Genomic DNA, 21628 nt, shown 5'->3' with positions numbered 1-21628 from the left:
GGACCAGGAAGGGAGAACTTTTGTCAGCAAGAGAAAGACTTTCATCACTGCTAGCAGAAGGATGGGGAATGCCAAACTACCAACAGCAGTGTGGATATCCCAGCCCCCTGTCAGTAACTTGGCTGAGATGGAGCCCAGCGTGGCACAGGCATGGGCAGCATGTGAGCAGGGATTCTTGGCTCGATGTAGGGGCTGAGCTCTATCTGAATTCCCTTCTGCAGACTCAGAGTAACAAACAGCAGAAGCAGATGTGTTTCAAAGGCGAGCGTGTGATGTGGATCCAGCCCACAACTCTCAATGAACTGGTGGCACTCAAATCCCAGTACCCCAATGCCAAACTTGTTGTGGGGAACACAGAAGTGGGTAAGAGAAAGAGCTGATGCTTATTATGAACTGTTGGAAAACCTTCCATTAAGTATTTTGTGAGAACAGTGCAAATGGAAACCTCTTTTGTGTCATTGCTTTTAAAAAGCTATTTATTTTCAGATTGTATGTAGGAACATATTTTCTTCTCAGGTAGATTAATCTCACAGTGAATGTTTTTCTCCGTTTTTTGCTGTGTCAAGAGAAAAAAATACTAATCCAGATCTCCAAGCCTTTGTGCTATTTTGTGGAATTTTCAGAAGAGGGAAGTGACACAGCATGAAATATCTCTATAATCAAATCAATTCAGTTGTGAAAGCTGCATTTTGAAGGACTTTTCAGTGAGAAAACTCAAGACTTGAAATCTTACTGCCTTCTCACACCAAATAGATACTTTTGCAAACATAAGTGCTGAGGAGGAGAGTTCAGACATATTTAGTAATTCTGTTGTCTTGAGCAAATGGTTCATGAAATAATTACTAAATGGTGAAGGGGTTATTGTATTAATTTTCCTTTCTTGAAGGATAATGTACAGCAGTAGCCATGTCACACAAGTACCAAACAGTATTTTTTCATTAAGGTATCGAGATGAGGTTAAAGAACCTCCTGTATCCAGTGATAATAGCACCAGCATGGATCCCTGAAATGAATGCTGTTCAGCACACTGAAACAGGTGAGCAAAAGAGAGGCAGAACACCTGTGAGGTGAGTGGGAACTCCATGGAATAATAAAGAGGGTGTGAAGGAAAATCCCCAGATTAAAGATTGTTTTCTGTATATGTTACACCTTTCCCATTTTCCCACAGGAAATCAAGTAAGTGATATGTAAAAAAGTGAGCTGGGGATGTTTAGCCCAGAGAAAAGGGGGTTCAGGGGTGACCTTATCACTTTCTACAACTCCCTGAAAGGAGGTTGTAGCAAGGTGGGGATCAGTCTCTTTTCCCACATAACAAGTGACAGGACAAGAGGAAACTGCCTCAAACTGTGCCAGGAGATATTCAGATTAACATCAGGAAGAATTTCTTCACTTGAAAGCATGGTCTAGCACTGGGCTGGGCTGCCTATGGAGGTAGTAGAGTCACCACCCCTGGAAGTGTTCAAGAAATGACTAGACTTGACTTTTGCTGCTGTGGTTTAGCTGATGTGGTGGTGTGCAGTCAGAGGCTGGACTCAGTGATCTCTGGAGGTCTTTTTCAACATTAACAATTCTATAATTCCATTGCCTTTAGCTTTGTGATGGAAATGGGTCAAATAGAAGTACCTAGGACAATTTAGTGCATGTGGCCCAGTGTCTGGTAGGATATTTGAAGTGTGGAAACTGGAAAGGAGTTGGAGTTCACTTCTCAAAGGACAAACTAATACCTAAAGGAGGCAAATATTGTTAATAATACACTGATGCAAAGGGATGGTGTGTTACTGCCATGTGGGAGATAGCACCAGCATGAGCTGTGGTTTAAAGAGAATTTTGTTCCGAGGATGTGATGTTAACATGTAGTGCATTCTAAATAGTCTGGTGTAACTGAAGGTCTAATTGAACTCAGTGGCATCTAAGCTTTGCAGACACAGTAACTGTCCCTGAGTACCTCAAAATTTTGGAAAGCAACATTTCTTTTCTTTTCCTTTGTTTGTTTACAGGGGTCACCATCGGCGCTGCCTGTACCCTGAAGTCAGTAGAGGAGGTGATGAGGAAAGCAGTGGCAGACCTTCCTCCATACAAAACAGAGATCTTCCAGGCTGTCCTGGAGCAGCTGCGCTGGTTTGCAGGGCCTCAGATCAGGAATGTTGCTGTAAGTGCCTCAGGAGCACCAGGGGCTGCAGCTGAAAGCTCAGTCTGAGGAGCTGCCCAGCCTCAAGCAGTGCTGGTGTGCCCTTGGCATCCCACAGGGGAACGTTTGCAAACCTTGGGAAAGAAACCAGCACACAAAAATCAAGCCCAGAAAGTGGTGGGGTCTCAGCTGGTGTCTGTGCTGCACTGATGTCACACATCTAGCAAGTGAGGGAAACATGGCAGTTCTCCAGGTCTTCCACTGCTGTTATCACCAAGTGGGGGGAACTGGAGTGAGATTTGACTAATTGAACAAAAAAAGGTATTTAGAGTGCTGGACAAGCTTCAAAGAAGCAGGTGTGTATATATTGCCATGACAACTAGGGCAGTCACAGAGTTAATGTATCAGAACTGGCAAATTTTCCTCTAGTTTTAAAGGGGAAGGTGTGTTCAAACTCCATGTGCTGTAAGAAAAAAATATCAAGCAGGCAGCTAAACCAACCTACCAAACAAGAACTTTTGTTTCATGGCACACGAGACACTGTGCCATGCATTTGTTTTGCAGCCAAAACCCTTGGGTCCTGGTTGTTACTGAAAATACCCTTTTTAGTTTCATGGCTTCTCCCTTAATAGCAGGTACAGTGATTGAATTTTGGCATGGTTGTGCATATGATGTTTGAGCATAAGGTAGTCTTGATGCATTAGCAAAACACTATTCTCAATCTTTTTCAGGCTAATGTTAATATTGTCTGAGACAGCATCTGATTTCGTGGGGCTTGGGTTTTCCCAATTAATTAAAGCCCAAAAATTGCTTAGATTGTTAATAATTATCTGATGCATTATTTTCACTCTAGGCTATTGGTGGAAACATAATGACAGCAAGCCCAATTTCTGACTTAAATCCTGTGTTAATGGCAAGTGGCAGCAAACTGACTTTGATATCAAAAGGTAAGTTACATTTCCCTGTGGCACTGAGGGGAGTGGAATAGTCAGCAGCCCTCTGCCATGGGTTGATAGGTCAGGCCAGAACTTGAAAGTGGAAATTAACATTATTAGTCTGAGTCTTCTGTGTTTTCACACTCTTTGAGGCAAAAGTCCTAAAGCTAGACCTAAGGTTGGCTTCCTAAAGAATTTTGAACTTCTGTGCCAGATGGAATCTCTGCTACTGTGTGTATACTTACAGACACATCCTTGTGAAGAGCTGGTTAAAGATGTGTTCTAATGAAAAATAATAGGCATTAAATATTTTCTGTCACTATCTTACTTTAATCCTTCTGGTTTAGTCAGATAAAGACTGAAACTTGAGGTGTTTTTTTTTCTGTGAAGAAAGCCAAGCATCTCAGTGTTTATTTGTTCTTAGGAAATTTTTTAAAAAATAGTATCCTTGAAATAAGTGAACTGTCCAGTCAGTGGACTGAGTTTGTGTGCAGGCTATGGGAAGGAGAAAGAGGGAGATTTAATTAAAGTGTTGGAAACTGGCTCACCTGGAGGCTAAGCTTTAATTAGATAAAGAAGGAGGTCTCTTTTATCAGTTCGTGTACAAAGAAAATTTAATATGTAGTCAGAAGCAGTTATAGATTCCATAAATACCAAAAGAAATCTGAGAAAGATTTTCCTGATTTGGTGAAAGAGAGTGGAAAAATGAAATCAGATATCATATCAAGAGTGATTTGTGTGGTTTGAAGGTTTTCCACATATACTATTGCCATTCTTCATTTATTCACTATTGATGTCCCTTTGCTCTGCAGAGGGCAAAAGGACAGTCACCATGGATGAGAAATTTTTCACTGGCTACAGAAAGACAATAGTTAAGCCTGAAGAAATACTCCTCTCTGTTGAAATACCCTACAGCAAAAAGGTAAGTTTGTAAGAAAAAACTTCACTGTCTGTAAAGCTAAAATGCTGTTACTTAAATGTTGTTTTCAAAGTTAGACACCTTTTTCTTGACCAATTCCCAAATGCTTATATGGTCCCAAGTGGACCAGGAAGCAAGTGAATTATCTGGAGAAAATTCAGCAGCACACTATTCTTCACAAGCAAGGGAAGCAGGGTTCTATGATAAAATATGGTAAGCACAAGAATTTTCCTAGTGCAAGGAAGAGAAATTTCACTTTATTATCTGAAGCTTTTTGAGTGCATTTGGTAATGATGAAAAGTGTCAAAATGATGTTCCCAGCGGTAGAAGTTCTTCTTGAAAAGCAGAACAGAAAAGGTTTTAGCAATTTCTGATGCAGAGTGAAGTTAATGTGCCAAAGATTCCTGGTTAATTTCTGTGAGCTGATACGGGAAATGAAATGGGGAAGAGTCAGTATGGATAAAAGGGAAGTTCAGTTTCTGCATTCTTGTCTTGCAAGATGTAAACCACAAGAACTGGCTATTAGGGCATTTTGGCTATGTGGGCTGCCAATGAGGCTGCACAACTTGCTTTGAAGGGAGCAATGAGTGCTTCTTGGCAGTAGCAGTATAAACCACAACTGATTCAGTGTCTAAGAAGTAAAACTCTGCTTTTTCCTTTAGGCCTGAGAACATCAGAATGTGATTTTATGCTTGTGAAGGTGTTTATCTTCTTAGGGCTTGTGGCTCCTAGTCATAAGATGCAAGGATTTGCAGTATGGTGATGCATTTTCTTTATAAATGGAAAACACTGATTTACTTCAAGTGCCATTGTATTATGGGAGAGGACTAATAAATCCCTTGTCTATCCTCTCAAATTTTTCTATTTAACTACTAAAGGAACTAAATTATTTTATTTATGGTGTTTTTTTCATCTATTTCTGGACAGTCCTTCTTTGGTCTTGTGATAAAAGCATTACTTTTTGCCAAAATGAAAAACATGGTTGAGGTTGCCAATGGAAAACACTGTATTCCTCCATCTGTATGGCAGTCTCATGGCAATTTCACAAAACAAACAAATGTTCACAAGCAGGGGCAGTGACTTCAGACCTATGCAGCTTATTGATCTGAAAAACTAAACCAACTTCTGAACTCTGAACTTCATGGTTTCTTAGCTGATCTTTGCTCACAAATGAGGCCGAAGTTCTTCGGGGCATGTCTGAAGGTGCTGGCATGCAGCAGGCAAAGTTTTCTGCAATGTGATCCTCATGAATGAAAGCAGGACTGCTTCAGCACACAGATAGATAGAATTTTTTAATTTAATTTTGTTTGAAACTGATGTTATGCCTTGCATTCATGTAACTTACCACACCAAGGGTAAGACTGGCCAAAGAGCAGAAATAATTAACATGCTCTGTTGTTTGCCAGGAGACCCAGGCAGACATGTGATGAGATGGGTCACTTACCTACACTGCAGGTGAGGAAAGGTCATGAGTGCCTTTCCTCCCACAGGACTCTGAATGAAGAAAATTAAGGTGTCCTGTGAGGAGTGAAGGCAATATTTCCGTCTTGTTGCAGTCATGTTATTGGAAATCTCTTGATTACAGTAAGAGAGGAGGCTGCTTTTTCTCCTCTTTGAAAGCTAATTGTTTTAACAAGCAGAGTGGCAGAATGTCCTCACTGGAAGGATGCTATTGATGCTCCTCTGCTATTATCTGCTGGCTGCTGAGTAATTATTTGAATTCAGGAAATGAAGCACACCCTTCAGTTATATCTCCAGTAACAAGCCCTTGATGTACAAAAGGGGCCTCTTGTGAAACTGTTGTCATTGTCAAGAGGAGAGAAATTGTTCTATTCAATAATGAAAGAATTGCTGTCCACTTCAGATTAGAGGTAATTAATGAAGCAGACTGCTGTGCTGTGTGGAGTCACTTGGAGAGAAGAAACTTGTCAGAAAACTCTCCAGAAGGGCAGTGCAAACATCAGCTCTGATTCCTCTCTTAGTCTGCAGGGTGCCTGAGCAGCAATTTGTCCTCACCTGCAGTACAGGTGAGAGGACACTCCATGCTGTGGCTCCAGGGTGTCACCATTGCATGGTGCATCCTGGTAGGGTGTGAATCTCATATTTACAGCCACTCTTGACAAGGGAGCTGCTGAGTTTTGTGCACTGCAGTTGCTGGTGCATTTACAGGAATTTTCTCGCTCTTTGGAGACCAGGACAGTAACTGAGAATTCTATTTCCTGTAACAGATGAAATTTTCTTTTATTAATTATTCTGGTCTACTGAATAGACTGAATTATTAATACTGAATTATTCTGGTCTACTCTAGAACTGAGAGACATTTGTGATTACTGATTTCAGCTCTTGCTGAAGGGAAGGGGTTTAGGATATGGGTTTTACTGATTAGACTTCCAACTTAACAGTCTGGGAGGAAGGAAAACTTGTTGAGAAACTGTAATTTTGTTTATGCACAAACAATCTGTCTTGGTTCTTCCTCTTGAAATATGGAAAAATGTGATAGGCACGAGCAGATCTCTGTCAAATCTTGTTTCCCCCTACAGTCCTAGGCTTGGTAACAACCACTGAACTCATACATTAGAATTAATCACTGATTTATGTGAAAATAAACAGTGCTGCCTGAACAAACATGTCCTGCTTGGCCCTGCACAATGAATCAACCAGACACTGTTCTCTGGAATAACTCATTCACATAGAGATAGGTAAACAGCTTGTCCACATTTACACTCCAAAGCATGCCAAGGCAGAGGATGAAGAAATGTTTTCCTGTTTTTCAGGGTGAATACTTCTCAGCTTTCAAGCAGGCTTCCCGTCGTGAGGATGACATTGCTATTGTCACCTGTGGGTTGAGAGTGCGGTTCCAAGATGGCACAAGCCGAGTGGAGGAGATAAAACTAAGCTATGGAGGAATGGCTCCTACCACTGTCCTGGCACTAAAAACTTGCAAGGAACTCACTGGCAGGTAGGAATTTATCTGTGATAAAGATTGTCTAATGGAACAGTGTGGATTTTTACAGAGCAGTTTAAATATCTAAAACTTCCTAAATCCTCTCTAAAAGTACATCAAAAGAGAAAGGGAAAGAAGTATAGTTATGCTTCTGCAGCTGTGTGTTTTGTGTAATGCCTTGCTTCCTCCAGTATGCCTTACCCTCAAAGATCCATGCCATTCTCTCATTCAGAGAGACATTTTCTTTCCAAATTCACTCATCAGTTGAAGTGGACAGCAGCTAGACCTACAAAACTGTGTTTGTTTCAAACTGGACAGAAAAGTCAGGGGTTTTATCATGCAATAGCTTTGCCATATCTCTAGGGGAGGTAACATGAGCCCAAGATGACAGCACAGCACACACATGTGCTGTGAACAGATAGAACTGATGCTGTTGCTTGACAGCTCATGAGAACAGCATGAAGCTGTGTCAGGGGGGTGTTTAGTTTGGATATCAGGGGAAAAGTTTCTTCACCCAGAGGGTGGTTGGGCACTGGAACAGGCTCCCCAGGGCAGTGGCCACAAGCCTGTGACAGAGTTGAAGAAGCATTTGGTGGTCACAAGCCTGACAGAGCTGAAGAAGCATTTGGACAACAGTCTCAGGCACACGCTGTGATCCTTGGGCTGTTCTGTGCAAGGCCAGGAGCTGGACTTGATGATCCTGATGGGCTCCTTCCAGTTCAGCATATTCTGTGTCACAAGAGTTAGTCTGCCCTGGTGAATTTAGATCTGAACAAGGTCTCTGCATCCCCTCTGTTGCCTTGCAGGGACTGGAATGAGAAGCTGCTGCAGGATGCCTGTCGCCTGCTGTCGAGTGAGATGGATCTGTCTCCTTCTGCTCCTGGGGGCATGGTGGATTTCCGACGCACGCTCACCCTCAGCTTCTTCTTCAAGTTCTACCTGACAGTCCTTCAGAAACTGAGCAAGAGTGGCACTGTGAGTGCTCCTTGGGAAGGCAGATTTGGGGAAGCAGAACCTTTGTTCCTTGGGGAAGGCACAGGGAGAGTTCAGATTTGAGCAGAGTTCCACCTGATAACAAAATCCATGCTGCAATAGCTCCAGAGCTCCCCACTTGCTTGTGTATCTTCCCACTTGCTTCCTCATGGCACCCTCCCCTTGTGGTTCACAGGATGATTCCTGGACTTCTCCTATTTGCAGCATTACAAGTGGCTCTGTGGTTGTTCTTGGCACAGAGCCAGTCTCATTCACCTTTAACTCAGAAGATTATGGATTACCTTAAGTGGGAGATGGAGAATGGAAAATATCCTGAGCTACTAGGGAATGTGAGAAAGGAGTTGGAAGGGAAGGTGATTTTCTTTAATATGTCTCTGGCAGAAAACTGTGTGTGAGCCTGTCCCCTCAAACTACATCAGTGCTACAGAGCTGTTTCACAAAGATCCCATTGCAAATGCCCAGCTTTTCCAAGTAAGTAGCAGCTTTCCCAAGTAAGTAGCAGTGTCAGCATGACATAAATGCAGGCTTTTCTGTAGCTCAAACTCTGCTTCTTATCTTCTTGTCTCCCTAAGTATGGTCATCGCATAAACTTTGATAATGCCATGCATGAAGCTTGTATTTGGGTCTCAATCCTTTCCTTACTTTAGGATACAATAAAAATGGTTTTTTCTCCTGTACCCAGCTCTATATCCAAACTGAAATTCCCTTTCAGCTTTCCCCAGTTATAGCCTGCCTTTCTTGGATCTCTCAGGCTTCACACTTGGGATGTATCTTCTTTCTTATTTATCTGTTAGTGACCTATTCTCTTCAGCTTTGAGGGTAGAGTCCAGTTTCAGAACTTGAACTTTCTTATGCAAGATGTGAAATCAAACCCCAAACTATTTTCACTTCATTCCCTACAGCTCCCCTCTGTGTAGCCACATCTTGTGGTATCTTGTTTACCTTCTTTCACACAGGACTGAGTTCCCATCCCATTCCCCATTCTCTAGAATGTCTCACAGTGCTCTTTGCTCTCCCATCAATGCTTCCATCCACTTCCACCCAAGCCAGCAGCAGCTAGCCATGTGTTTTACTCCAGGAAGTGCCCAAGGGGCAGGCTGTGGAAGATATGGTGGGCAGGCCTCTGGTGCACGTTTCAGCAGCCAAACAAGCCAGTGGAGAAGCTGTGTACTGCGATGACATCCCGCACTACGAGAACGAGCTGTACCTGACGCTGGTGACCAGCACTAAGGCCCACGCCAAGATCCTGTAAGTGTTGCTTCTCTGTCCCAAATGTTGGAAGCATCCGGTGCCTGGTGGCTTGGAAAACATCAATCTGTCAGGGTGTGGGTGAGGGAGAGGTTTTGCTGAGGTGGGAGCTCCAGTTCTTTGCACATTGTTACATGGAGGCGAGCTGTGTGTGTGTGACAGCTGCCTTGCAAGTCTGCCTCAGTGGGAATGTGAGGAAACCAACACCAAACTTTGGGCTTTGCTGAAGCACAAAAGCCCTCAGCCTAGGCCAAACTTTTTGCATTTCCCATCTCTTATACTCAGGCATGCAGGATTAAAAAGGAGCAGGGTAGGAAAGCACCACAGAGGTTGGGATGTCATTTGAATCACTAACTGGAGCGTGCAGCTTGATGATTCTCGTTCCATCTGCCTGAAAAATTAGGTTGTAAGATGCAATTCTACCAGCTCTTCTGCTGGTGAGTCAGCTGTGGGCACTGGGTTTTGCCTGCCCTGGCTCTGATCAAGCCCTGTGCACAAAAGTAATTTTTGAATTTGCATCAGTGGTGAGGTATAGCCCTGTTTGTGCTTGGCTATAGCAAGGTGGACAGGTCAGTATTTGGAAGTGCAGCTGTCTCAGAAAACATCTTGTCCACCCAGGGCATGACTGGTACCTAATTTATAACAATAGTGAATAACCAACTCCTAAAGGCCAATCCTGGCAGGTAATGCCATCTACATTCTCATATGAATTTTAATGCTGTCATATTGCAGGACTGGCTGCCCCCACAAACCCTGATTTTGTTTATATGGTGGCGGTTCTGCAGGCTCTCTTCTGCCCTCAGCTGCTTTGATGTGGGACACTCTGTGTTACACTGTCACCCTCAACAGCCCTGCAATGTGCTGTGCATTCCTTAGGCAATACTTCCTGCCTAGTTAGGCTTCCTGTGCAGAGCTTTCCCATTGTGGCATGGGCAGCATGGTGGTCAGGGATGCACAGATGTAGTAATTGACTCCCAGGTTATGAAAGAAACTGCTCTGTTCATCACAGTTAATTTTTAGGTGTTGCAATGTGCAATGCAGACACTTAAATGGTGTTACTACCACCAGGGCAGATGGGGAGATAGAGAAGGCATCCCATCCATGCTTGTGACCACAACATGCAGTGTTCTCCAGAAGTTGCTGTACACATTCTCTTGCATTCATGTTTTGTACACATATTTCAGGCTGGGAGCCTGTAGCATTCTGTAGAGGAATATTTAATCAGGGGACAAAAGTATCAACCAATGATTTTGGCAGAATCAAAATATTGACTCTGAAAACTTCCACTTCATCCTAGTCAGATTTTGAGCACCAAGTGTAAATCAGACACCAGCTGCCTCTGCATTTGTAACGAAGGGAAATGTTAGGGGGTTGTTTCTGAGCTACTGCTGCAGAAACACAGGAAAGAGAGCTTTCCAAAGAAAAATAGCATTTTGAGTTCCTGCTGTCTAGGGGTTCATGTGGGAAAGTTCATTCATACATTTAATGTCTTCTTTAAAACTCTCTGGCTCACTGGGATGTATTAACAGCTGCTTTCAGGCACAGTTTATATCAAAGTTTTAGGAATCTAAACAAGTTGCTGAAAAAATTGCAGCAATTTACAGAAGGCAATAAATCATCCAGTCAGCAAAATCAAAGCCACAGCACTTCTATTCACAACTGTTTCTCTGTAAAGCCAATGTACAGAATATTGCAAAAGGATCCTGAAAGTCTTTTGTAATATATTTTTTCGAAGTTCTCCATGTAAAAATTAAATTATATTGCCCTTTTTTAGTTATTTTGTCACTGAGTTTTAAACCTCTATATGATTAGGCATTTTGTTAGATATTTCTTTTGGTGATTACGAAAGAAAGCCTTTCATGAAAGTTTTGTCTTTTTGACCACCACTCCTTTTGCATCCTCTTAAAAACCCTAAAGTTCCTTATGATTGATCCTCAACAATTTCTCCCTGACTCACCCATGGCAGATGATACATGTCTGCACTAAAATTTCACATTTATCCATATTCTTGCCTTCATGGCAAGAATCATGGCAGCTAAGAAGACAGTGGAGGCACAGCATCACTAACACAAGTTCAGATATGTCTTGGGGAAAAGATGTATGACATAGTCCAAAGAAGCAGGGTGCTGATCAGTCTCACAGTCAGGATTAGCATTTTCATATAGATCCCAAATTATTTTAGTCTCATATGTTGTGCTGTCACAGTCTCACATGATATTCACGTGACATAGCCAAACTCGAGGAAATCAGGCCTGAATTTGTATTGGAATCTCATAATCTCTTACACAAATTAAAAAAATGAGAAATTACAGTATCTCTCCTTCTTTCCTTAGTTCTATAGATGCATCTGAAGCTCAGAGTGTTCCTGGGTTTGTGTGTTTTGTCTCTGCCAAGGATGTTCCTGGCAGTAATGTCACTGGCATCGCTAATGATGAGACTGTCTTTGCTAAGGATGTGGTATGTAGCTAAAAGTAGCCTTTTTCAATCATGCTGCTCAGGATATAACATTTCTCATACTGTCCAGTCACGTCCTCTACCTCATACAGAGATAATTCCAACTGCACTGGGGTCAATAGAAATCTTAGTGCCAAATTCAATAAGGCCCAAGTGCCTTTGCCCTGTGGCCCTCTCCTCTGTTATCTCCACAATTCTTCTCTAAGCTGCAGCTCCCTGGGACAGGCTCACTGAATTGCTGTTCAAATTTGCTTGTGATTGTTTTCCCTGGGCTGATTTTTAATAGACTGGCCTGAATAAACTGCATAAAAGGAGTAGTAAAGAGAATTATCATGAGTCTCTCCTCACTGCAAACACAGACCCCAAGTGATGGTGGGTCCCAATGTCACCTGTAGGTCACCTGTGTGGGTCACATCATCGGTGCAGTCCTTGCAGACACACAGGAACATTCCAGGAGAGCAGCTAAAGCTGTGAAGATTAAGTATGAAGAGCTACAACCTATTGTCACAATTCAGGTGAGATGGCTCAGTTCTGCATCTGCAGTTGGCTTGGGACCCCCTGCTGTCTAGTTCTGTTCTCACACATGTGGTTACTTAGCCCCACATTTTGTTTGTGTTTGTGGGTGCAACAGGACACTGATAGAAGAAATAATTTGTGATTTTAAGTATAGAGAAGGTACATCTTTGGTGCCCTGTTGATTTAGAGTACATTAACTTCTGCTGTGCTATTTAAAGCTGACACAAATAAACCAAGATCAGGGAGATAATATTTTACTCAACAGAAAATTGTTTAAATAAAAAAGGTTACTGTGGTTTACATTCTTATCCACAGAAGCTTGCTTTTAATATTGTCTGGTCTGACCCTGCTGGCTTCATTGATATCCATTCCCTCTTCATTCTCTCATTTATAACTAGAAGTAATAAGGTGTGAAAATGTCTTTTCTAGCTCTGTCACTGCACTGCTTCTCTGAGATTTCTGCAGACCACTTATCTAGTTTCTAAGCTGATTCAATTAATTTTCAGTTCACTCCCTGCTGTGAACTGTATGGCCACAGTCTTTAAGTGCCTTTTCTCAAAGCTGAAGAAATAAATATCAACAATGCATGATCATTTCATGCTTTTTTCACAAGAAAATTTGTTGATAAGATCTCCTTATGAGACAGTAAAAGCAAATGATATCTACACAGCATTCATTTCTAGAAATGAGAAAGAAAAATGTATGAAGCCATTTTTAGTGCAGAAATTAGAAACAGGATTCTAAGGAAATGTTTTTAATAGTCAATATTTCATACCATGTATTTTGTAATGAATTTTACATGAAACTGTATTCATGTAAATAGAAAAAGTCTGTGCACTATCTCGTGCAGACATTGTTACTATCATGTGAGGACAGAGATTTGGGGTTGTTTGGGTGATTTGTGGATTAAAAAACAATGGGTGAGACCTTTGCCTTTTCTGAGGCTTCTAGTTGTTCATTCACCCAGGGAACATGAGAGTGGAGCCAAAAACATGCTGGTGGTTATTTTTTTGTTTTGTTGCTTGATATTTGGTTGTTTTCATTATGGAAAGCTTCAGTTTTAGCAAAAGGAAAATGCCTTTGTTAAACTCCCCTTATATACTTCCCTGTATATCACCTCAGAAGTGAGCTACTTCTGCACTTCTGATCTGAGAGGTTTCATTTTCTCTTTCTCTTTTATTTCTCTTTTCTTTTTTTTTCTTTTTTTTAATCCTTTCTCCCACCCTATGGGCTACAGATAAGAGTTAATATAAGTTGTAAGTTATTAAATTATAGCTCTTGTGGTTACAGGCCTGGAGGTTCTGGGTCCTCAATGTAAAACAAGTCACAAGGAGTACCTTAAGATTATCCAATTATGGTGGTATTGGCTGTGAAATTGCTTTGCTGCCAAAAGTTATTTTCTATTGCTTTTAGTCAAGTCTCTTGGCTACTACCACAGAAAGTGTCTGATAAGTTCTTGTGCTTTTTATCTTGGATGTTTCTTCTTCAGTTAGAGGAAGGTTTGATTTCATTCCACTTAGACAAAAATGTCATTGTGTCTTTGTTTCCTAGGAAGCGATTGAGAAAAAATCTTTCTTTAAGGATATAAAGAGGATTAATAAGGGAGATGTGAAGAAAGGATTTGAAGAATCTGATCACATTTTGGAGGGTGAGAATAAGCATTAATAACTCTTTTAAAATAGTATAGTTTGTGACAAAAGTCAAGCCATCAGCCTCCTTTTTTTTTATATGATACTGGGAGTAGGATTTGAAGAACTAAATTAATTTCATATAAAGTTTCAGACTGATATACAAATGTTATTGTTTCAAACAGACCTGGATGCTGCCAGCTGTGCCCCCAGAAAAAACTATTTTTTTTCAATCAAAGCAGACATTTTCTTGAGCAAATATTCTACTAATTGGGTTTTTTTTTCTTTTCTGAAATTTTTCCCTGTCCTGACATAATCTGGTCTAAATCTTATAGACAGCCAATTTCCTTTAATCTGATGTATGGCTGTATCTTAGACAAATGGGCCACAATGAACAGATCAGGGCCAAGGCTGTTTCTGAGAAAGGAGGCTGTTTCTGACATTTAATTGTGTGTAGCATGACTGGAAATTGTACCCTCAGCACTGCCAGGTAAGATACCCTGGGAAAGAGCCACATGCAGTGATAGAAAATTGATTCCCAGTTAGATCATCTTGAGGCATTTTGGGTCCCTATTTTTGTTCTTCAGTTTCAAAGTCTGTAACCTTGTATTTTATCTACTCAGCTAGACTATACTTGATTTATTTTTATTCTTATCTCAGTGGTGTTATTGAGGCAGTCTTGAAAGGCACCAAATTCTGCATCTTCAGAGATGCTGGTTCAATGGTGTGCAGGCTTACTTTTGAAATGCCAGCCACTTGTGTTTTATAACTAAGATTTATAGAAAGTGGAAAGGAAGCATGTATGGAATTTTTATTGTGTTTTGTTGTTTTGGTTTTTTTGGGTTTTTTTGCTTGATTTTTTTGGGTTTTTTTTATTTGTGTGTTTGTTTTTTGTTTAGTTTTTTTTTGTTTTGTTTTTTTGTTTGTTTTGTTTTTTGGGTTTTGTTTTGTTTTGTGTTTTTTGTTGTTGTTTTTTAAACATTGAACCAGAAGTGTCAATTTTAGAGCTAGTGATATCCTGGGCAAAGCAAAGGGTTGTCACTTAACACATGTACAGGAGGCAGTAGATTGAAGAAAGCATGTGATGGATGACACCTTATTACACCAGGGATGCCCTTTCTGTGGGGCATTTATTTCAATTTTCTAGGAGAGATGTACCTTGGTGGTCAGGAGCATTTCTACCTGGAAACTCACTGTACTTTGGCTGTGCCAAAGGGAGAAGATGGTGAGATGGAACTCTTTGTGTCAACCCAAAACCCAATGAAGACACAGGTACTTCTCATTAACCTGGTGCCTAAAAGGCACTTGTTTCTCAGTTTCAGATTAGATGAATGGTTGTTCTTTTATTCTTCAATTAAAAACCACATAGGCTTAGAGTTGGGTATGGGATCTGAAGCCCTTACTCATCCTGCTGGAGTCCTGGATCTCCTTCCAGGCGACAGAAACTTCTGTTGGCAATACATCTTTGTTAGGAGGGATTACATGCTTAGTCCTTTCTGGGGAGGGTCCCAGCTGCTCAGGAGACACGATGTTTGAATGGCACTTCAGAAAGAGAGGTGGTGAAACCACTGGCTGTGCACCAGCTCTCCCATTCCATGAGATTGGCTGCTGGCACCATGGGGTGCCCTTGGCCTGTTTACTGGCCCACCAAGACTGTTCAAAGGTCTCTCAATGCAGTGAGGGTGGTATGGATGTCAAAGCCTGTGTTAAATGAGAGCTGTGTCTTGGTTACCTCATCTTGTGTCAGTCTTTTCCTGAATCTGACCCTGTGTGCTGCAGCACTGTGCCTTTCCCCCTCAGAGATCAAATGCTGGGCTTATTGGCTCCAATTCCATCAAATCCAATATTTGCACTGTTTAAGTGGTTTCAGGAGGGCAATGTGTTGGCATTCAGTTCTAAACACCAGCTGAGCTCCCTACATGTCCTGCTGTTTCGTTTTTCTTTAGGAGTTTGCTGCTAATGCACTGGGAGTGCCTTCAAATCGGGTTGTGGTTCGAGTGAAAAGAATGGGAGGAGGATTTGGAGGAAAAGAGACTAGGAGCACTATTTTGACATCTGTAGTGGCTGTTGCAGCCTTCAAGTAAGTTTGGGTGTGGGTGAAGAGGGATTTTTTTCCTTCAGACTGTCCCAGGCTGCCTCTTTCTGGAGGACCATTTCTGCTGGACCCCTTTCAATACTCTGCATGTCTTCTTACTGTACCACTTATAGCAAGCTTGGGATTTCCCAGAGGAGGTGTCTAATGGGTTCCTACCTGGTAGGAGGGATTGAACCTGTCCAGAGGGGCTAAGGTTATGTCGGAATGTCAGCTTTTAATAGGAAAGGGGGAAAAAAAACCTCCTTATTCTTTACTCCTTTGGTGTTCTCTGAAAACTCTTGGATCTCAAATTATTTGCCTTTCCCCCTCACTTCACCCCAAACCATTTCAAAATCCAGCACCAGCCATGGGATTTTTTTTGTTTAATAGAGGTATGAGACTCTGTTCTTTGTTCAAGACTCTACTACACCAGTCTTGCATCATTATACATCTGCTCTTCTGCAAACTCCCTCTTGGGATTTTCCCCTAGGAATGATGGCAGGCCTTGGAACCCACACTTTTCAAACCCTTAAAAGGTCAGGGAATTAACCTAGGTTGCAACCATTTGTAAAGAGTAGACTGGAAATGTGCTCCTGGTTTCCAGAGTGTTGGGCTCATGTTTAACTGTGCAGGTTTTGGGTGGACATGGCCTCTGAGGTGACATTTCTGCCCTGCCTGTACCCTGCCTTTCCCAGTGCTGGCAGAGCTGGAGGGATCTTGCAGCACAGCAGCAGTTTGATACAATACCTTTGGATGAGGACAGGCAAAATGAAACTCTGGTTTTAAATTGACTTTATTTTTTTCTGTTCTGAGCAAACAATCTGCTTTCTCTAATTAATCAGTAATACATTTTCATCCTTTTCTTCTCTTTATCTCTGCCAGCCAAACCACTGTTTGACATCCTGGAGGCTACAAAACAACATATATGACATTTGCTAGATACTGGTACAACCTGAACACAGGCACTTGAAAGGCAAAGTTGTTAGAAAATTAAGAACCACTCCTACTCTCCCCCTTGTTTTCCTCCTTGATAATAAATAAGCAAATAAGAAACAAGGTCAAATTGAAGGCTAGTTAGTGCTTTGCATTATTATATAATTCCTGTGGCATTGTCTTTTTCAAAGCCAAAAGAGTGCCTTGAGAAATAGTCTGGAAAACAGTGATTGCTCAGTTATTAGCATCTATCTCTAAAAGAAATTATCCTTTTTTTAATACAAGAGTCTTTGCAAGAGTTTTCACAAACAGGTCCCAACTTTGGAGATGTTTATTTTTTTTTTACTCATTCTTGCCATTTTTTAAAGAGTAAAATATATGAACCAAGCAGTTTACCCTTAACTGTCCATTGCCACGCTGGAAAGACAAAGAGAAGAGCCTTGTTCTGCAGGAACAAGTTCTGCTTTGCCTAAAAACCCGTGTTCTTTCCCAGAACTGGCCGTGCAGTGCGGTGCATGCTGGATCGAGACGAGGACATGCTGATCAGTGGTGGGAGGCACCCCTTCCTGGGGAGGTACAAGGTATGCACACACATGGGGGGAGGCCAGGTGGTCTTAGTGCTGTCCCCTGAGACATCAGAGAGCAGTAAGATATTGTGAAAAAACGCTGCTGTGTTTGTTTCACTGCTGATCTCCCCTGCTGCAAACGGGCCGGGTCAGATGGGCTGTAGCATTTTTCCTGTTAAAGTGCTGCAGAAGTTATTTTGGCTTGGATGGTTCCCTTCTTGTGACCTCAGCGTAAATAACTCTGCCTTCCTTGCAACCAAGACTTTGACCCTGCTGACAGTCACGTTTCTTTTAGAGGTTTTCCCATTCCTGTAAAGCATCCTTTACACAGCAATGTGCTTGGTTAACTTCCTTTCTGCTTCAATCCCCCTCCAACTGCTGCTGCTTTTGAAAGCAAAAGCCTGTTGAGGAAATTGTGGCAGTGGTAAGTGGCCAGCACTTAATTTAGAAGAGCTCTCTTCAGCAAGATTGACACATGCATGAACCCTTTGCTGGGGAACTCCCTCAGCTGCTGGCTGTGCCTGCCCTGGGGACAGTCAGCCCTCTGCCTGTGTGAAAGCCATTCAGGTTTTGGAGGCAAGCACAAACCGGAGCATTTTGTTGAAAACTGATTACTGAGGAGTGACTCTCTTGACAGGTTGGCTTCATGAAGAATGGGAAAGTCAAGAGTTTGGAGGTGTCATACTACAGCAATGGGGGCAACTCTATAGACCTCTCTCATGGTGTAAGTAAAATTTTCTGATGGCTAATTAAGCAGAAGGTGTGTTTCTGTGCAACCTTCTGCTCTGCCTTCAGACAGCTGTTGCCTACAGCACTGCTAGCACATGCAGCTCTTTGACATGACTGAAAACAGATTTTGAAGGGCTTTTGGAGCTTCTACAAATGCTCTGTGAGCCAACTGACCTGTCTTGGCATGTGCCACATAATTCTTATGGATGCTGTAATAACTCGGATTGAGCAAAGGGGTCAAGAATGTTTGCTTTGCATTACAGAGGGCTGTGATGGAAATGTTGTTGCACAATGCAAGATGGCTGATAGATCCCCAGCTCTGGGCAAAGATAATTCCTTGGAGAAAGAAGCATCCCAGTCAATAGGTTGATCAGGGCAAGCTTGTAAAGGACTGGCTAAAGCAAACACTGTGTTCCCAAGCAGTAAGGACAAAAAATGGGTCCAAGTTCTGAGTTTGTTTCCAAGAAGTTTTGCACTGATGAGTAAAAACCTCTCCTTTCCTGTCATGTGAGTGATCAACTCAATAGCCTAGTGTCACACAGGTTTATTCTAGCTCACTTTCTCCAGTCCACCAAGTCTTGGATAATTCTCTGCAAAAGTTGATCCTTTTCAATAGGAAAGAAGTGCAGGAGCTCTCTAGCTGGCAATGCTGGCAATGTGGCTGGTGCTGGGCAAAGCAGAATGACAAGCAAGTGTCTTTGCATAAGCTGAGGGACTGGTTGAGAGCACATCTGTGTAATTGTCTTTTTGACTGTGTCTGAATCAGGCACATGCTCCATGTAGACATAAGGTCTGGTTGTGTGTAATGTCCTCTCTGTGCTGCTGCTGGAAGGGAAGTCTGAAAACACAAGCCAGAAGGAAGTTCTGGACCTTTCCCAGTGTGGAGAATAAGTGGACAAATATCTCAAATCTTGCAGTTCAGTAGTTACTGAAAATGTTTATTTCATATGTTTGTCCCTCCTGACATAGCCCAGCGCTGAGTCACTTTTCCAGTAACAGATTACTCAATATAGTGAAAAGAAAACTCTGCTTCTTCCTGACAGATAATGGCACTTACTGACAGTTTGAGTCAGCATGAGCTCAGGGCCAAAAAAGGACTTTGAAGCTCAATCTGTCCCAGAGCCATAGGAGTCAACAGAGGAGTGTGCTTATTGTCCTGTTGTTCAGGAGAACACTACCTGACATTCCATTGCACCTGGGAGGCAGTTCTGGCTGCACTTCAGTGCTCATCCAGCTCTGTTGATTACAGCACTGCAGGGTGCTAGAGAAAATGCTGATTGTTGTAAATTAGCTTCTGGTCTGGTTTTAGCACTGGTGAGAAGTCTGACATCCAATTAATATAAAATGTGTCCACCTCCATTCCTTTTCTTCACCAGGTAATGGACAGAGCCCTGTTACACTTGGATAACTCCTACAACATCCCCAATGTCAGCAGCGTGGGCATTGTTTGCAAGACCAACTTGCCTTCCAATACAGCCTTCCGTGGCTTTGGAGGGCCCCAGGGAATGATGATTGCTGAGTGCTGGATGAGTGACCTGGCTCGGAAGTGTGGCCTGCCACCTGAGGAGGTACAGACCCACTGACACCTTCCAGGGGGTTCTGCCTTTGAACAAGCTCTGAGAACTGCAGCAGCCACACAAGATTTTTAAGCAAAAGGACTTTTGCTTCATTTTTGTTGAGCTCCCAGCAGGATCTCAAACTTGTGTGACAGATACATTCTAGTATGGGTTATCTTCTGTTTAATTAAATTCCTTGGTAGCCTCAATTTTGTAACATCTCCTTTAAGGATGGATATTAAAAAGAAAAAAGTCCAAAGGCCCCAAGTACCTGAATCTTACTGACAATGTGCTTTAAGTCCCAATCTCTGAAAATTTCCATCCTTAATGTCTTAGCTGATGTTGTCCCATAGACAGATATATGTTTGTTAATTACTTTGCTCCTTGGCTCTTTGTAGAAAGAACAAAGGAGTAAAACCAGGCAACACACTTTAGATCTCATCCCTCCTTGTCTGAAGCATTAAACTTGGCCTGTCCTTTCTGTGTCTCTTTGGGAAGGTGAGGAAGCTCAATCTCTACCACGAAGGAGACACAACTCATTTTAACCAAAAGCTGGAGGGATTTACTCTACGAAGATGCTGGGATGAATGTTTGTCCAGCTCTGGCTATCATGCCAGGAAGAAACTGATTGAGGAATTTAACAAGTAGGTGCCCTGGAGCTGTCCTGTCACTGGGAGCAACTGTTGCCTACTAACTTCTGAAGTTCTCTTAGCAACTCAAGTGATGTGAAGTCACACATTATATTTGCAGACTGTCTAAATGTTTCTCCTTTTGAAATCCCTTTATGGTCACTGCCAGAGGAAAAGTCTGTCAGTGAGCTGGTAGCACAAATGGGGCCAGAATCAGACCTAGCATGATGTGATTTTTGACCTGTAGCAAAGAAGAAGGGGGTCTGTTAAGTCCAGCTAAGATCTTCACATGACTGTCAAGGCAATCTGTTTATGCTTTCCTCTGCCTCAAAGACTTTTTTAGTTGGCTTGTATATACAACTAAACAGTTGGTAGTATGGACAACTGTTTCTATAATGCTTGCAGAAAGCATCTTCAGTTGCAATTTGCTTTTGTTGGAACACACAAAGCCTTTAATACAAATTAGTGATGGATTCAGTCTTTATCACAGTCAAGTGTTTAATTTACATTTGATGCACAGTCAGAGGGAAGCACAGTATTGATTTATTATAAAAGTCTCGTGGGATGATGTGATTTTTGACCTGTAGCAAAGAAGAAGGGGGTCTGTTAAGTCCAGCTAAGATCTTCACATGACTGTCAAGGCAATCTGTTTATGCTTTCCTCTGCCTCAAAGACTTTTTTAGTTGGCTTGTATATACAACTAAACAGTTGGTAGTATGGACAACTGTTTCTATAATGCTTGCAGAAAGCATCTTCAGTTGCAATTTGCTTTTGTTGGAACACACAAAGCCTTTAATACAAATTAGTGATGGATTCAGTCTTTATCACAGTCAAGTGTTTAATTTACATTTGATGCACAGTCAGAGGGAAGTTTGATTTATTATAAAAGTCTCATGGATATACAAATAATGTTCTTTCCTTGCAGGCAGAACCGCTGGAAAAAGAGAGGGATAAGCATCATTCCTACCAAATTTGGCATCAGTTTCACTGTCCCATTCCTGAACCAGGTTTGTAAATGTCATTTGCCCTTTTACTAAAGAATTGGATTTATGCTGCCTCCCCCAGGCCTTCCTCCATTTGTACCAAACTGGAGCTTCTTGAAGTAGTAAATTAGTTAAACAAGAGCAACACATTTTTCAAACCAAAATGAGCACCACAACAGTTTCCAGTTTATGCTGTCCAAAAGACACCACAATATAGCTACATTTCCATAGTACTGTGTTAGGTTGATTTTCCTGCCTTTCTCAATAGTAGAAACACTGCTCCTGTGTTTGAGCTGATTTGATGGACTGTCAGTGGTGTTGGAAATTTGAGGTGAAGAGTGCATCTGTGTTTCACAGGGGCAGAATTGCTTTCTGAGCTGAAAATACTGACTA

The 21628-nt window shown here is 41.9% G+C and overlaps 1 protein-coding gene across 2 annotated transcripts in view; it reads left to right on the top strand.

Annotated features, from left to right (window-relative positions):
* Positions 1-21628, top strand: part of XDH (xanthine dehydrogenase) — a 49509-nt gene that overhangs the window by 19199 nt on the left and 8682 nt on the right. For both annotated transcript variants that reach the window (XM_039716842.1, XM_039716843.1), the window contains exons 10-28: positions 222-363; positions 944-1036; positions 1998-2149; positions 2982-3075; positions 3876-3985; positions 6757-6941; positions 7733-7901; positions 8301-8390; positions 8998-9167; positions 11501-11624; positions 12017-12136; positions 13689-13785; positions 14913-15037; positions 15712-15845; positions 17266-17353; positions 17976-18062; positions 19444-19635; positions 20122-20267; positions 21178-21259. In XM_039716842.1, the coding sequence (XP_039572776.1) occupies positions 222-363; positions 944-1036; positions 1998-2149; positions 2982-3075; positions 3876-3985; positions 6757-6941; positions 7733-7901; positions 8301-8390; positions 8998-9167; positions 11501-11624; positions 12017-12136; positions 13689-13785; positions 14913-15037; positions 15712-15845; positions 17266-17353; positions 17976-18062; positions 19444-19635; positions 20122-20267; positions 21178-21259 (2400 nt within the window). The remainder of the gene's footprint in view (positions 1-221; positions 364-943; positions 1037-1997; positions 2150-2981; positions 3076-3875; positions 3986-6756; positions 6942-7732; positions 7902-8300; positions 8391-8997; positions 9168-11500; positions 11625-12016; positions 12137-13688; positions 13786-14912; positions 15038-15711; positions 15846-17265; positions 17354-17975; positions 18063-19443; positions 19636-20121; positions 20268-21177; positions 21260-21628) is intronic.

Source organism: Passer montanus, unplaced genomic scaffold, assembly GCF_014805655.1.
Source record: "Passer montanus isolate IOZ18808 unplaced genomic scaffold, ASM1480565v1 scaffold37, whole genome shotgun sequence".
Classification (NCBI taxonomy): Eukaryota; Metazoa; Chordata; class Aves; order Passeriformes; family Passeridae; genus Passer; species Passer montanus.
The sequence above is the reverse complement of the archived record's forward strand: the minus strand, read 5'-3'. Positions and strand labels throughout refer to the sequence as shown.